This window comes from Chiloscyllium plagiosum, unplaced genomic scaffold (assembly GCF_037043375.1).
Source record: "Chiloscyllium plagiosum isolate Xiang-an unplaced genomic scaffold, Cpla_swu_hap1 HiC_scaffold_47, whole genome shotgun sequence".
In the NCBI taxonomy this organism is placed as follows: domain Eukaryota; kingdom Metazoa; phylum Chordata; class Chondrichthyes; order Orectolobiformes; family Hemiscylliidae; genus Chiloscyllium; species Chiloscyllium plagiosum.
The window spans coordinates 4,365,016-4,378,718 of NW_028270185.1; the positions used below are offsets into that span (position 1 = coordinate 4,365,016).

The 13,703-nt window shown below is 37.7% G+C and overlaps 1 protein-coding gene across 2 annotated transcripts in view; it reads right to left on the bottom strand.

The window, feature by feature from the left end:
* LOC122542742 (alpha-actinin-1-like) overlaps nt 1-13,703 on the bottom strand; it is a 113,163-nt gene that overhangs the window by 16,132 nt on the left and 83,328 nt on the right. For both annotated transcript variants that reach the window (XM_043680731.2, XM_043680730.2), the window contains exons 10-17: nt 13,320-13,550; nt 11,068-11,215; nt 6,553-6,703; nt 6,170-6,278; nt 4,722-4,862; nt 4,301-4,483; nt 3,879-4,013; nt 965-1,144 (exon numbers count right to left, since the gene is read on the bottom strand). In XM_043680731.2, the coding sequence (XP_043536666.2) occupies nt 965-1,144; nt 3,879-4,013; nt 4,301-4,483; nt 4,722-4,862; nt 6,170-6,278; nt 6,553-6,703; nt 11,068-11,215; nt 13,320-13,550 (1,278 nt within the window). The remainder of the gene's footprint in view (nt 1-964; nt 1,145-3,878; nt 4,014-4,300; nt 4,484-4,721; nt 4,863-6,169; nt 6,279-6,552; nt 6,704-11,067; nt 11,216-13,319; nt 13,551-13,703) is intronic.

Here is a 13,703-nt window from a genome sequence, read left to right on the forward strand (position 1 = left end):
AGGGAATTAGATTTTAAAATTCATAGGAGATGACCATGGCTGCCAAAACCAACAACTATTACACACATTAATACCCTGAGGGGAAGAATTGCTTTCTTGGACCACTTGAGTTAATCTTCACCTAAAAAGTGCTGATAGCAAGGGAGTTCTAGGATTTTGGCCCAACAGTGAAGAAATGATGTATTCACCAAGTCAGGATGGTGAGAGAGGAGATGGTAGAGGTGGCACTCATGCACACTTGCTGACCTTGTTTTGTTAGGTGGCAGAATTCAGCATCAAAAGGCAACAAGGTAAGATTAAATAGAGTTTGGGACTAATTGGTTAAGGCTCACACAAAAAAAAAAGAGTTCAGAGAGGCACAATGTGCCAAATTCTCTTCTTTACTGATTGCGAGCTTTTGGGAGAATTTTTGTTTGATTAGTCTTCAAATGAATAATGCTGTATAATGCTAGAGAGTTTAGCTTTTTCTTTTGGTATGTTTCATTATTTTTCCATCAGCAAGCTGCAATCAAAATGCATATTTTGCTTATTTCCTTCCAAACTTAGCAACTAAGAAGGAAAATTGAGTAGTGTGTGACAGATTTGAAATTTGATCTTTCACGCAAGATTGCAAATCTTTGGAATTCTGCAGCACAGATCACTGTGAACATACAACATTGAGTACATGCAAGTCGGCGATCAGTAGATTGTGGTAATCAAGTGGTATGATACTAGGGCAGGAGATGGGTTGTGGGAGGAAATCTTAACATCAGGGCAGGCTCAAAGGCCTACTTATGGCCTATTCCTGCTTATGAGTGCAAGATGTGCATTAAACCTCTCCCACAGAGATACAAAGCAAAAACAGCTGAAATGCACATCTGGCACTTACTTAATGACTAGAAACTTTCGAGCTCTACTGCAATCAGCATGTTGCTGATCTTAAATGATAGCCCCTACTGAAATTCCAAAAGCTTTAAATCAGTACCTCCATGGTGTAGTTGGTGTGTTTGTTATCAAAGATGAGTGCCTCCTGAATGAGCTGATGATCCTGCTCTAATTTCTCGATGTTGGGTTTGTAATTGATGATACTGCTCTCATACTGCTTCAGTTGATTTAGTTGGTCTTCCAACGTGCCATGCATTTCAATTGAAATCCGTCCGATTTCCTAAGTACAACATTTAAAAAAATTGAGTGCTTGATACAACTGTTGTGCCAACTTAGTGTCCAGTTTGACCCTCCTACCCCTTTCCCCACCCCCAAGGTGATGTTAGCTTGCATACAGGTGCTTTCAACTGAAGAGAATTGGACAGTTGCTTTGCAAATGCGATGGATAATTTAAAATTGAACTTTTATTTAGGTAACAAGTTGGTTACTTTTATATTGACCATTATATAATAAGTTCGGATACTTGTTATAAAGACCAAAAGCATCAGCAAATGTTCAATTTATGATCTTGCCAATCAACTTGCTCTCATGCAATAGATTAATTTATTTCTTACATGTGACAAAAGATGCATCATTTACACTATTTTGGAATTTGAATTTTTAAATGAATGTTGGCAAAACAGAGGCCAGTCTTTGTGGAACAATAACTAAACATAACATTGAGCCAGAAAAGTGATGGCAGACCCTTGGAGTATCAGAAAAAGATATTTATACAGTTGTCTATGACAGGTAAACACAAGGTATTAGATTGGTCTTCAGTTTGGAAGATTAAAGCATAAAGTCTCCCCCCCCCCCCCCCCCCCAAGTTCAAAAAATATAATAAATGTTGAGTTTAGATGTCAATTTAGTTTCTTTACCAAAATGGTGATTCCAGAAACAAGTCACCTCAGCAGAGTTCAATTTGTAAAGCTTTCAAATCCAAAGAGCTTGGTTGAAAATCTGAGAATGTAGAAAGCTCAGATTTGTGAAAAGGTCACGTCAGCAAATTTAGAAAGGATTAATGAACTGTCCCCACAGTCAACAGGGAAGAACCTGGAAGAGTCAAGTAAACCCTTTAAGTACCAAATTACAGGGTGCCATTTCTCTGAACTAGGGTCTCTAACAAATAATCTCAGTAAACAAGTTTAAACTTTTGTTTTTGCTGTGTTTTAAGATCATTCTTGCAAGGAGAGTTTTTTTCAATGTAGTTTCTTTTGCGTAAAAAGTTGTTAAACAATATCTGCACCCTTGTCTGAATAGAGGTCTGACTAATGACTACATTAACTGATTAAGAAAAAAAAGCCAGGTTTCATTCAGGGATCTTGCTTAAAGATCGTAATACAGTCTCTGTTCTAACTGAATTTGCATTATAGGCATTGCTCGATCTTTGTAGGACTATGTGGAAAACAGTGTCTAGAACAAATAGGGTAACTTAAAGGGGTCATTTTCTACTAATGTTCCTTCCATGCTTCCTCAAAGCTTCACTTATACACTTCTTTCCTCAGGTGGAAGTCACAAATCACATTACAATGTCATTTAACCATTCATTTCATCAACTTCATGAAATCTTACATTTTCAGACTATCGCCTGAAATTTTGGCATTCAGTCCAATCCAAAAGATATCGGAGTGTAGCTTTTTCAAACTTTAATACTTTCCCAACATTGTAATTCATGTTCAAAATTTTGTAGACTCACTAAATAAATCAGTTATGCTCTGAGCTACAAATAGTACAAATATAGAAGAGAGTTAGGATTGATGGATGCTTCAGGTTGGAAAATGTAACTTGGAGTACCATAAGGATCAGTCCTAGAGTCTCATTAATATTGACTATTAATATTAATGACTTGGAAAAGAGACAGAAAAGTAATGATCTAAATTTGCTGACAATACCAAATAAAGTGGGAAGGCACGCTGGTGAAGACGACACCAGGAATTTACAATGGGGTTTATAGATGAGTCAAGTGCGCAAAAACATGGAGTTTAATGGAGGAGGAGATGAGGTCATGCACTTTGGCAAGAAAAATGAACTATCATAAAACGATAAGTGGGATTGAACTCAACCTTATTTTTTGGTTCCATCCCCATTATCAATATGCCACCCATATCTAAACATATCAACAGTCAATTTATCAGCTGGAATTTTAGAAGCAATAAGTCTAATCATTGGTTTGTAGAATTATCACTAGAACTTTACAAAATTCAGCAGGAAGCATAATTGTAACAGTTGTACAAAGAGCCACTAATTTTAGACTGCAGGTAAGTAATGACAAAAGAAACATGTTAAGACCTAATGAGGGGTCATACTGGACAAGTCAAATCTCAGACTGAAACCCTGATAGCTAAGTTTTATTTTTGCAGTTTGGTTACTGTGACTGTCATTGGCAGCCAAGTGAATATGTTAAAAAGTTCTCTTAACAAAACAAGTTTAGTACATGAAGAACAATAAAAGACAATCAAGAAAAATCTTGAATAGCAAAAGGCACGTTTCAACCCTTGATGTCTTTTGTTTTTCAAACTAGAAGTAATTTTTTCTCAGATACATTGGAAAGGTCATTGAAGTAATTGGCGCCTTTGAGTTTTAAGAAAAGCCCTATCTACTTAAACCACAAAGTTTAAGACTCCTTCCAAGCATCGAAAGCCTGGTTTGCCAAAATTAAACTGCTCTTCTGCTGGTATGAAATGGTTCTTCTCAACCGAAACCAGATGGTTGCCCCAGTCCACCTTTCTGTATGTTAGGAAAGTCTGACTGTGCAAACTGTTCAATCAGTTCAAGGTAGTTGGTCTAGTCACTTAGCTCAAGTCATGTTTTCTTGAAAATGTTTGAATCGTTCAAAACAACTAATCAAAAGGAACAAGTCACATTGACAGAACTGAAAACAAATATTTTCCTCCACTTTCAAATCGAAGTTTTCAACTGATAAGAACCTTTACTACAATATACCGTCAATTGTGTATCCAAAACAAATTACCAACCTGCATCTTTGTCTGAATCCAGGGTCCAACAACATTAGCCTTATTTGCAAACTGCTCACGCAGATGTTCATTGGACTGTTGCTTGTTAAATTCTGCTTGCAAGGCTTGGTCCCTCGCTGGCACAAACTGTTGAACCTATAAGTCAGTGAACAAGTTGATAATACCAATTTTTGTTCTGGTGCAACATGCACAAATTCTTTTATTCACCCCTCACCCATCTACATTCCACCCATCCCATCACTCTTTAGGCCGTTGCATCAATTCATGTCAGGCTGAGACTTGTCCCCACACTGCTACAACTCCATGTGCAATAAATGGCATGTTCTCAGAATTCAAGACAGAAAAATCAATGATCAAATCAACAAAACTCTTAACTTTGTACAAGCTACTATGGATACTGATAGCCTTTAGCAGATTCTTACCTTATCCCATTTATCATTAATACTCTGCGAAGTGATGGATGTGTATGGATTTACACCAGATAATTTGATATTATAGGACTGGGCAATCTTCATCATTTCATTGTGAATACCCAGGATGGCCTCCCTCTCTTTGTCAGCATCTGGCAATGTTGCTTTGAATTGTTCATGTGCTGCAATAAGACCCTACAGGGAAAAAAGACAAATTAACCGAGACATAATGTAGTATTAGAATAGAATAGCAATTTATTGTTACTTTTATTTATGAAAATATAGTAAGATGTGTACAAGTTGCCATAATTCAGCATCAATTATAAAACTTAACAATTGAGAAAAAGTTCATCTTTTATTCAGTTACCCTACTTTATCATTTTGCATATACATACCCGAAAAGGAATGCAACATGTTTGATATATAATTGTACCTGAATCTCCTCAGTGGTATGGACAATAAACATGTCTTGCAAGTCTTCCATTGCTCCCTCCATCCAGTTATTGAAAGGTGCAGCTCTTTTGGCATATTCCAGGTATAACTGGTCAATTGTTTCCTGAAGCTTTTCAGTCCTCTATTGAAATAACAATTATTTATAAAAAACACTGCTTTATATTTGTTAAAGTGTTCGGAAAGCAGCCAATTACTTAGTAAATTAAAGCAATGGAAGCGTTTAAAAAACAAACATAATACCAGTGATGAGTAGGCATATGGCATGGGGATGCCGTTGTGTGTCTGGACTGTTAATCAGAGACTAGTATATTCTGGGGAACTGGGTTCGAATCCCACCGCAACATGAGGCAGAATTTGAGTTCAATAAGAATCTAGAATTAAGAGTCTAATGACAACCATGAATCGATTGTCAATTGTTGGAAAAACCCATCTGGTTCACTAATTTCTTTTAGGCAAGGAAACTGCCATCCTTACCTGTCTGGCCTACATGCGACTCTAGACCCACTAACTTGTTTGACTCTTAACTGCTGAGTAATTAGCATTGGGCAATGAATGCTGACCGAACCAGCCATGCCCTCAGCTCATGAATGAATTTTAAAAAAAAAAAATTCTGTATCTATAAGCATAGAAGAACGAACAAATAGACTTCTCTTGATTAAGAAATACCTGGCCATTCCTGGGAACAAAGTCAAATATGAAGGAGATTAGTGTTTTGCAATAAAAATATCTACTTGCATTTAAACAATATTTCTTACAAACACTGCATCTCATTAGGAACAGGAGGTAGGCCATTCAGCCCCACTGACTTTATTCCGCTATTCAACAAGATCATGGTTAATCTGTGGCCTAACTGCATATACTTTAGCCCATATCCCTCAATACCTTTGATTAACAAAAATCAGATTCATAATTAACTGATCCATTTGTAGTTTAGACATTTCCAAACTTTTACCATCCTACATGCATAGAACTCAGGTTTCCAATGAAGTACTTCTGAGGTTTAGTCATGGCAAAGGTAAGAAACAGTAGCCAATTTGTAGACAGCAAACTCCAACAAACCACAAACACTAAATGACCAAATGACCTGTTTGTGATGCTGATGGAGGAATAAATATTGGCCTAAACACTCACTTGCTCTTCAAAGTGTGATTGTAGATCTTTTATATTTATCCAGGCAGGAAGATAGCGTCGCTGTTTAAATAACGTGAAATATCTCATGTTGACTAATAAAATAGCGAAAAGAATAGGAACATTTTTCAACATCCAACTCAAAAAGGCTGAATATTGCAGACTTGGTGAATTGGTTGCTAAGCAAAATGTTTTCTGATCAACCTGAAGCTACCATCAAATGAGTTAGCTGGCACTAAAATTTGGTTGTAATATATTTATTATATCACATTCACATGAAATCCAATGCTCGGCTCTCACCTCCAGGGCATCCCTCCTGCTCTGTGTCAACGAGCCCAAAGTATCCCAGTGGTCACAGATAGTCTGGCAGCGTGCATTTACATTGGGAGAGTCATAATAATCCAGATCACTACAGAAGGAAGGATTTAAACATTAGTTAGCTCTGGTAACAGCTTGAGACCACAGCCACTTCTCTTGACAAGTATAGATAATTTGAATTGATGATAACATGTGAGCAACAGGGAGGCAACCGCCATATTGTTTCCTTCTCAATATCACATACTAATTGTTTTTGAATTTCAGAGTGTTGAATGATCCAAACTCAATGGCATCAGTTGCAAAAACAGCTCTTTAACATTGAATGGCTACATGGTTGGTGCAAACAATCATATTATTGTGCATACTTGAGCTCTTGCGCGATGGCAGCGATCTGCTCCACTCTATCTTGGTGAGCTGCCAGATCACTCTCAAATGCCTCATGTTTCTTCAGCAAGGCTTTAATGTCAGCCAGAGTAGCTGTTTCATAGTCTTTCTGTGTCAACATTGCTTCTTTATCTGAAAGATGATAAAGCAAGAGGTTAACCTGAGTTTTATCCAAGGAGGGATGTTACTCTTAAAAATGCTTATGCATACTTAAGAGCAGGTTTAAAAACCTACTCGAGACAAGCATTTCCAAATATGTATTGTTAGAAACAATGCCAAAACATCAACAGGTTCATACAGGTCATTCTGATATAATGCAACAGTAATGTTCCTCTGTAACCTCGTGCTGTATAAAATCACTATAGAAAATGGCACTGTAGATGACTGCCAATAGAATAATCACTATACCCATTTAGTAGCACATTTCTGTTATCCAAACAACACCCACAATTAGTCAACTGCCTTATAGCCAATTCGCTCTGATAGAACGTCTTATAGCAGAACGACCTATATATATGTTACACTGATTTCGCTAAAGTTTAATGGTTGGCCTGTGAAGGCTTTTCTATTCCAGTGGAATCTGTTACCTTCTTTGCAACTGGCCAGAAGCTTTACTGATTCCATAGCCCTAACATTAACCTCGTCTGGTAAGGAAGGTCAAACTTGTAGCCTCAATGGCCACAAACAGGGCTTAAGAGTATACTGCCTTTGAAATCCAGGCATTCAATCCTGCATTTATTTTCATATTAATACTCCTATTTGAATTTTTGCAAGTCTAGACTAGCAAAGGAAAATTGTAAAGAAAGTGCTGAAAATTAAACTAATTTCTTGTTAGAGTAATTTCAGATAATGAAAACAGACTTAAATTAAGTATCCCCCCAAGGACCTATGGCACTTCATATAACCTACAAAGTCAAAAAGTTCGGACACCTGGACCAGCTGTACAGATATAATCACATGGGATCAAAATGTAGGGACTTGTGTCGGGGAATAAATATTATAGGTTTCTGCATTAGAATTGTGAAACTACCAATAGTCAGTAGCATTAAAAATACAGTGACAGTTACAGGAATGAAGGTGGAAGACTGGAAAACTGCAAGCATTCCATCTCTGTTCAGAAAAAAAAAGTTTCAATTAAGCTCAGCTACTACCAGGTCAGACAGTTTAATCTTGGTGGTGGAAGAGTTCCTACAAACAATAGCCACACATGACTAATAGCTACTTGGACAAACGTGCACTGAAGAAAGCCTGCCTGAATTTGTTAAGAACAAATCCTGTTTCAGAAACTGGTTTGTTACCTCAAAGCTGGGAAGTCTATTCCAGTATGTACACAAACTTCCAAAAGACATTTGATTAAGTACCACATAACAGGTTTATTAGCAGGCACTTGTGGTTGGTTCCCTACCTCTGGGCCAGAAGGCCTGGGTTCCAGTCCCACCTGCTCCAGAGATGTATAATAATCTCTGAACAGGTTGATTGGAAAATAAACAGAACAAAGCTTGTGAGCAAAATTAAAACCCACAAAGTGGCAACTGAAAAGCAAAATAAAAATTAGTCAAGTGGCAGGTAAATCTAGAGTAGTGAACAGATGCCTTTTAGTTTGGAGGTCATTAGGACCTCTTTCTTGATTTGACAGTCAAATTTGTAAGTGACGAAATGAGAAAGGATCTTAACTACAGGGATATTAATAGATCAAGAGACAAACAGGCAGTGGAACAAGTACACACTGCAGTTTTAACATAACGCAGTCATGTCAAGGTTTGATAAGAGGAATGCAAAATTAAAGGACACAATTCTGAAAGAATGCAGTGGTATCTTGGGGTATCCATGACCAAAAAGCACAGGAGCAAACTTGATCCACCACTTACAGATCAGAGCTAATCATTCAGTACCACATACTTTTCCTGCATCATCCTAAGATCATTTAAGGTTACAGGAGAGGCTCAAGGTAAACAGGATCCCTATTTGAATAGGGAGAGGAATACAAAAGCAAGAAGGTCATTGTGAACTGTAAAACAACAATTCAGCTGGAGTCACGTGTTTACCTCTAAGCACCACACTTTGTAAATGCACAGGAGGGGGTGCAGAAAAATTTACAAGGATGGTTCTGACAAATGGGGATCTTTAGGTAAAAAGGATAAATTGGTAGAAATACCAACAGGCTGCTGTGTTATTGGCAAAGTTTTGAAATTTTATTTCCAGCATGCAATCTATTAAAATGTATTTTTAAACAAAATGAATCCATTCATTAAACAACTCTAATCTTACTAATTTTGCAAAAAAAGGCTGAAGGATTTACAAACAGAGACCAGAGAATCACGTCCACACCCTACACTGTGGCATTTCAAGTGCTCATCCAGACAATTAAATGCTGCACGAATACCTGCCTCCACCACTCCCTCAGATGGCACATCCGATATTTTTACCATCCTCAGTGAATTTTCTCTCCTCTGAATCACTAAGTTTGTGCCCTCTGGTTTTAGACATATTTGCCAGGGGAAAAAGGTTCTCAAGATCTACTCTACCTCAAAATTTTATATACCTCAGACAGCACTGATCCAAGGAAAACAAATTCAATCTCTTTTCACAACAGATTTTTCATTCCAGAAATCATGTGAATCTCCACTGCATCCTCTCCAATGAAATCACATCTTTAGGATTGCGTGGTACCACAACTGCAGTGTTCCATCTGTGACCGAACCAAAACTTAAATAGTGCGCTGAATTTTAAAGTTTGGGAAAGGTGGCATTAAGGGGACACAAACTGGAATTTGCGCCAACTGTTAAAAGCGACAATCAAAAAGACCTCGAAGTCTTTAATGACATCTGTTAAATCAGTTCCTGACATCACCTGGCAATAAGCTTTACCAAATTTGTCAACTAGCATCAACATGATGCACTTTCAACAGAATAAATTAACTGGTTTTCAGAAAGTAATGAAGGTGCTCTGTTCATGGATCCCACTAACATGTGCTTCAGGTACTGTAATGGGCAATGCAATTCACTTAGTTAAACTTGCATTAACGCTGTGCATTGAATGCAGAGAGGCATTCCACACATTTCAGATATCCATCAGAAAACCAAATGGTAGGCCTGGAAAGATAAAAATAAGAGTGATGTCCAAAAGCCTGGTTGAACAGATTTGTTTTAAGAGGATTTTAAAAAGGAGGACAGAAAAGCTGAAATATTTAGCAGCAATTTCCTTAGTGCAGGATTGAGAGACTGAAAATCTGACACCCAGTGACATAGAAGCTGGAGAGAGAGAAAATTAGTGTTCAACATGTGGCTTGACGAGATTACAGAAGTTGGTTAAGGCAGAAGTAAGATGACTTCATGAGTATCAGGGCTTTTCACTGGGAGAGAAGCAAGCAAGCTGTAGATGAGGCAAGTGCTACAATGATTTCAACTAGTTAGTACTGAAGGAGTGCAAGTAAGAGGCCAATGGCTAGTAAGGGGCTTCGTTTGCAGAGGAACCCAGTAAGAGGCAATGTTCAACAGGGTGGGTGTGTGGGGTAGATGGGATCCAAGTCAGTCTGGTGGGAATACCATGCTTCTAGGAATTCTCGTGCATGTCTCTGTTTCATGCCTCGTGTCGTGCAAGAACTTGTTACTGAAAGCTTGAGCATGAAAGCAACTATAATTCACAGGTGCAATTTTCAAGTTAAAAATTGGACACCATTAGCATTTTAATGGTTTTCTTTTCCAAAGCAGAACTAGAGCACTAAAGTCTTTACTCCTTTACATCTGTTCACCTATTTATCATGAGAATATATTTATTATGTCAGATCAGTTAAGATTCTCCAAGTAATTATTTTTCTGATGCTGAACAAAGGACAGTTTGATTATGGGGCCTTGTATTAAATACTACCAACAGGAAGCAAGAAATAAGTTTACTTGAGGATGCCTGAAAAGCTTAGCCTCTCTGTACGCAGTGTACATTACTATACTGCTGAGCAATCATGAAATTCACAAGTTGGACTGCCAATTTTTTTGTTTTGCAGATTATAGCCAAGTAGCTTTATTGATGCATTCACACAGCACAATGCTTAGATATTCCTGATGAAGAGCTCTTGCCCGAAACGTCGACTCTCCTGCTCCTCGGATGCTGCCTAAACTGCTGTGCTTTTCTAGCACCACACTCTCGACTCTGATCGCCAACATCTGCAGTCCTCACTTTCTCCACAATGCTTAGACATGCAGGAAATATTCCAAAAGTTAGCAGGTTTTAAGATGTTTTGCTCAGGTTGAGGTTATGGATGTAGGCTTGCTCATTGAGCTAGGAGGTTCGTTTTCAGATGTTTCGTCATTGGATGAAGCACTGGCGGTGTAGCCACAAGATACATACGAGGATTCCTAGAAGCACGGCATTACAACCAGAACTCTATCAACAAACACATTGATTTGGATCCCATTTATAACACACCCACTACATTTAACAGTTCTACATTAATTCTATTCCCATATATTATGTTGGTACAAATAGTAAACCATTATTACCTTTGGTCCAATCTTCATGAATGGTGGCTTTCTGCCTGAACTTTTCAGCCAAATGATCAAGTCTTTCCAGCCTCCTTATCTCATTCAGCAGCCATTCCTCATAACCCTTCTCCGCCTGCTCCAGACCTTGCCATGCATTATTAATATCCTACAACACAAGAGACTACATTACTCTATAGAAACCAACTAAAAATCAGTGACAAGAACGACTTAAAGCTAGGTTTGACCTCAAAAGCTACATTGCAATTAAGTGTCCCATACACAAAGGAACATGTGACCATGGACCCACCAGTTCAGGTTCCACTATTGGACTTCTCCTTGCTTCATGTTAGAGTTTGTTGTAAACTGCAGAAACTAATTGTTAGGTTAGATAATGATGCCAATATTGCATCACATTAACTACTAGTTTTTAAAAAATGAGCAAGATGATTGGTCTGTCGAGTGAAATATTGCATAATAGCATCCATGAAATGTTTTGCATACTTCTGGTTCTAAAGTATTTCAATTAACTGCCTTATGCAATTGATACTTGTGCGTAATATACCACGCATTAAAGATATCACAAAAGGAGATAAGCAACTAGTCTATTTATTTGTCGGTGGTGCTTTAAAAAAAAAGGAGGAAATGTTGCAGCTCTGACACCTGTAGAAATGTTTTTCTCTAGTGCAATATCTTATAAATTTCCACTGAGACATGAGGGCAGGGGACACTATTTAATGCTTTGGATGGATTATTAAATCTTAGGCCAAAACTGCAAACAGCAAATTTGCAATCGATTTGAGGTGGAGGTAAAAACGCAGGCAGATGGCGGCACAATGATAATGTTACTAGACAAGTAAACCAAATGATCAGGCTAATGTGCTGGAGACAAGAGTTCAAATCCCACAATGATGGCTAGTAAAATTCAAACTTGGTTAATAAATGTGGGTTAGAACTGCAATTGTGGCCATGAAACTTGCATCAATTATAAAATCCCATCTGATTCAGATCAGGACCAACTTTTTTAGAAAGGAAACCTGCCATGATTGCCTGATCTGGCCATCTTGCGACTCCAAATGCAATGTGGTTGCCTTTTAGTTGCTTTTAATTAAGGACAATTGTAGATGGGCAACAAATGCTGATTTTGCTTGGCAGTGCTTACACCCTGTAATAGAATAAAGAAAAAATGGAAATGGAAAATATAATTTCAAGCCCTAGGCTAGTGAGCAATTTGGAATATTTTAATTTTAAATATTTTAATTTAGCTCCATGTCAAAGGCAAATCCTACCCAACTAGTATATGTTACACTACTTGTATTTATTTGTGGAACCATTTTACATGAACATTGACCACTGATCTCATTCAAAAAACTTCTGCTTTGTCAACCAGTCAATTCAAAAACAAAAGGTACGCGGTCAGGTTGTTTTGACTACCTAAACCTCTAAGAAAATCAGAGTTTAGATGTTTTCTCCCAAAATATATAAATTCTATTTATAGCAAAATAAAAGCAGTATTGATGGATAGTTTCCAATGAACACAAACAACAAGCTCCAAGAATACACCACAGTGATGTCAAGCAAGAACAGAAATTGCATCAGCTATTACAATCAACTTAAACATAAATATTACTGGCTTAAAAGCCAATGAACAAAATGTTATGACTTTTTGGCATTCTAAACAGTGTAGTGCAAATTAAGACAACTATTTGGTTATTACTGAAGTACAGTATGAAAGCTCCTACCTGGAGCACAAGATAGCTCACTTGCCAAAATGCATGGTCTAGTAAAAAAAAAAAGGCCCATGCCAACCAAGTAGTTTCCAGATTCAAACCCTGCACCGTGGCAAGTTATCCAAACTCAAGGTGGTGAAACGTGCTTCAACTAACTTAAAAGCTTACTTCATAAGAAGGACCCAACAGCCATTTCAGTACATCAGCACACAAGTGGAACCTGCAAAATCTCACATAAGATGCCTTTGCAGGTGGAACATAAGAACTACGAGCAGGAATAGGCCATTTGGCCCTTCGAGCCATAAGAGATAAAGGTAAGGAGGATAATGAAACGAGAAGAGTTTATATATCTTCAAAATATATTATAGCTCATAACCCATGAACAACCTGGCTTTAACAGTGGCTAAACATGTGGATCTATAACCTCAATGATCATCAGCTGCCCCTCAAGTAGGGGATGACTTCAAGACAAAACAGCAATTTTCACTTCAAAGTTTGAATTACTACTTCGTAATAAAACAATAGGGTGAAAATTCTTCTTACCGAGACCATTTTCCCTTCAGATGGCATGAAGGCTGGTCGATTACTGAGTCGGAGTTTAGTCTGTAAGGTGTTGAAGTTGATCTCAAGCTGGCACTTCTCCTGCACTTTAGGTGGTTTATGGACACGGCGATAATCACGAAAGTCTTCTAGTTTTTGCTGCATAGCTTGCATTGTTTTCTCAGGCTCTCTGTTCTCTAGCCAGGGTTTGGTTTGACGAATCCACTCCAGCAACTGGAAACAAAATCATGAGTAAAAAAATGGAGGCTGTGCAACTGAAAACTTAAGAATTCAAAGGACAGCTTTAAAGTCAATTACTTTTTTATTTTAAAAAAAACTGTGCATTTATTTGGAATTGCTGCACTTGACAATGTTAACACCACTTCT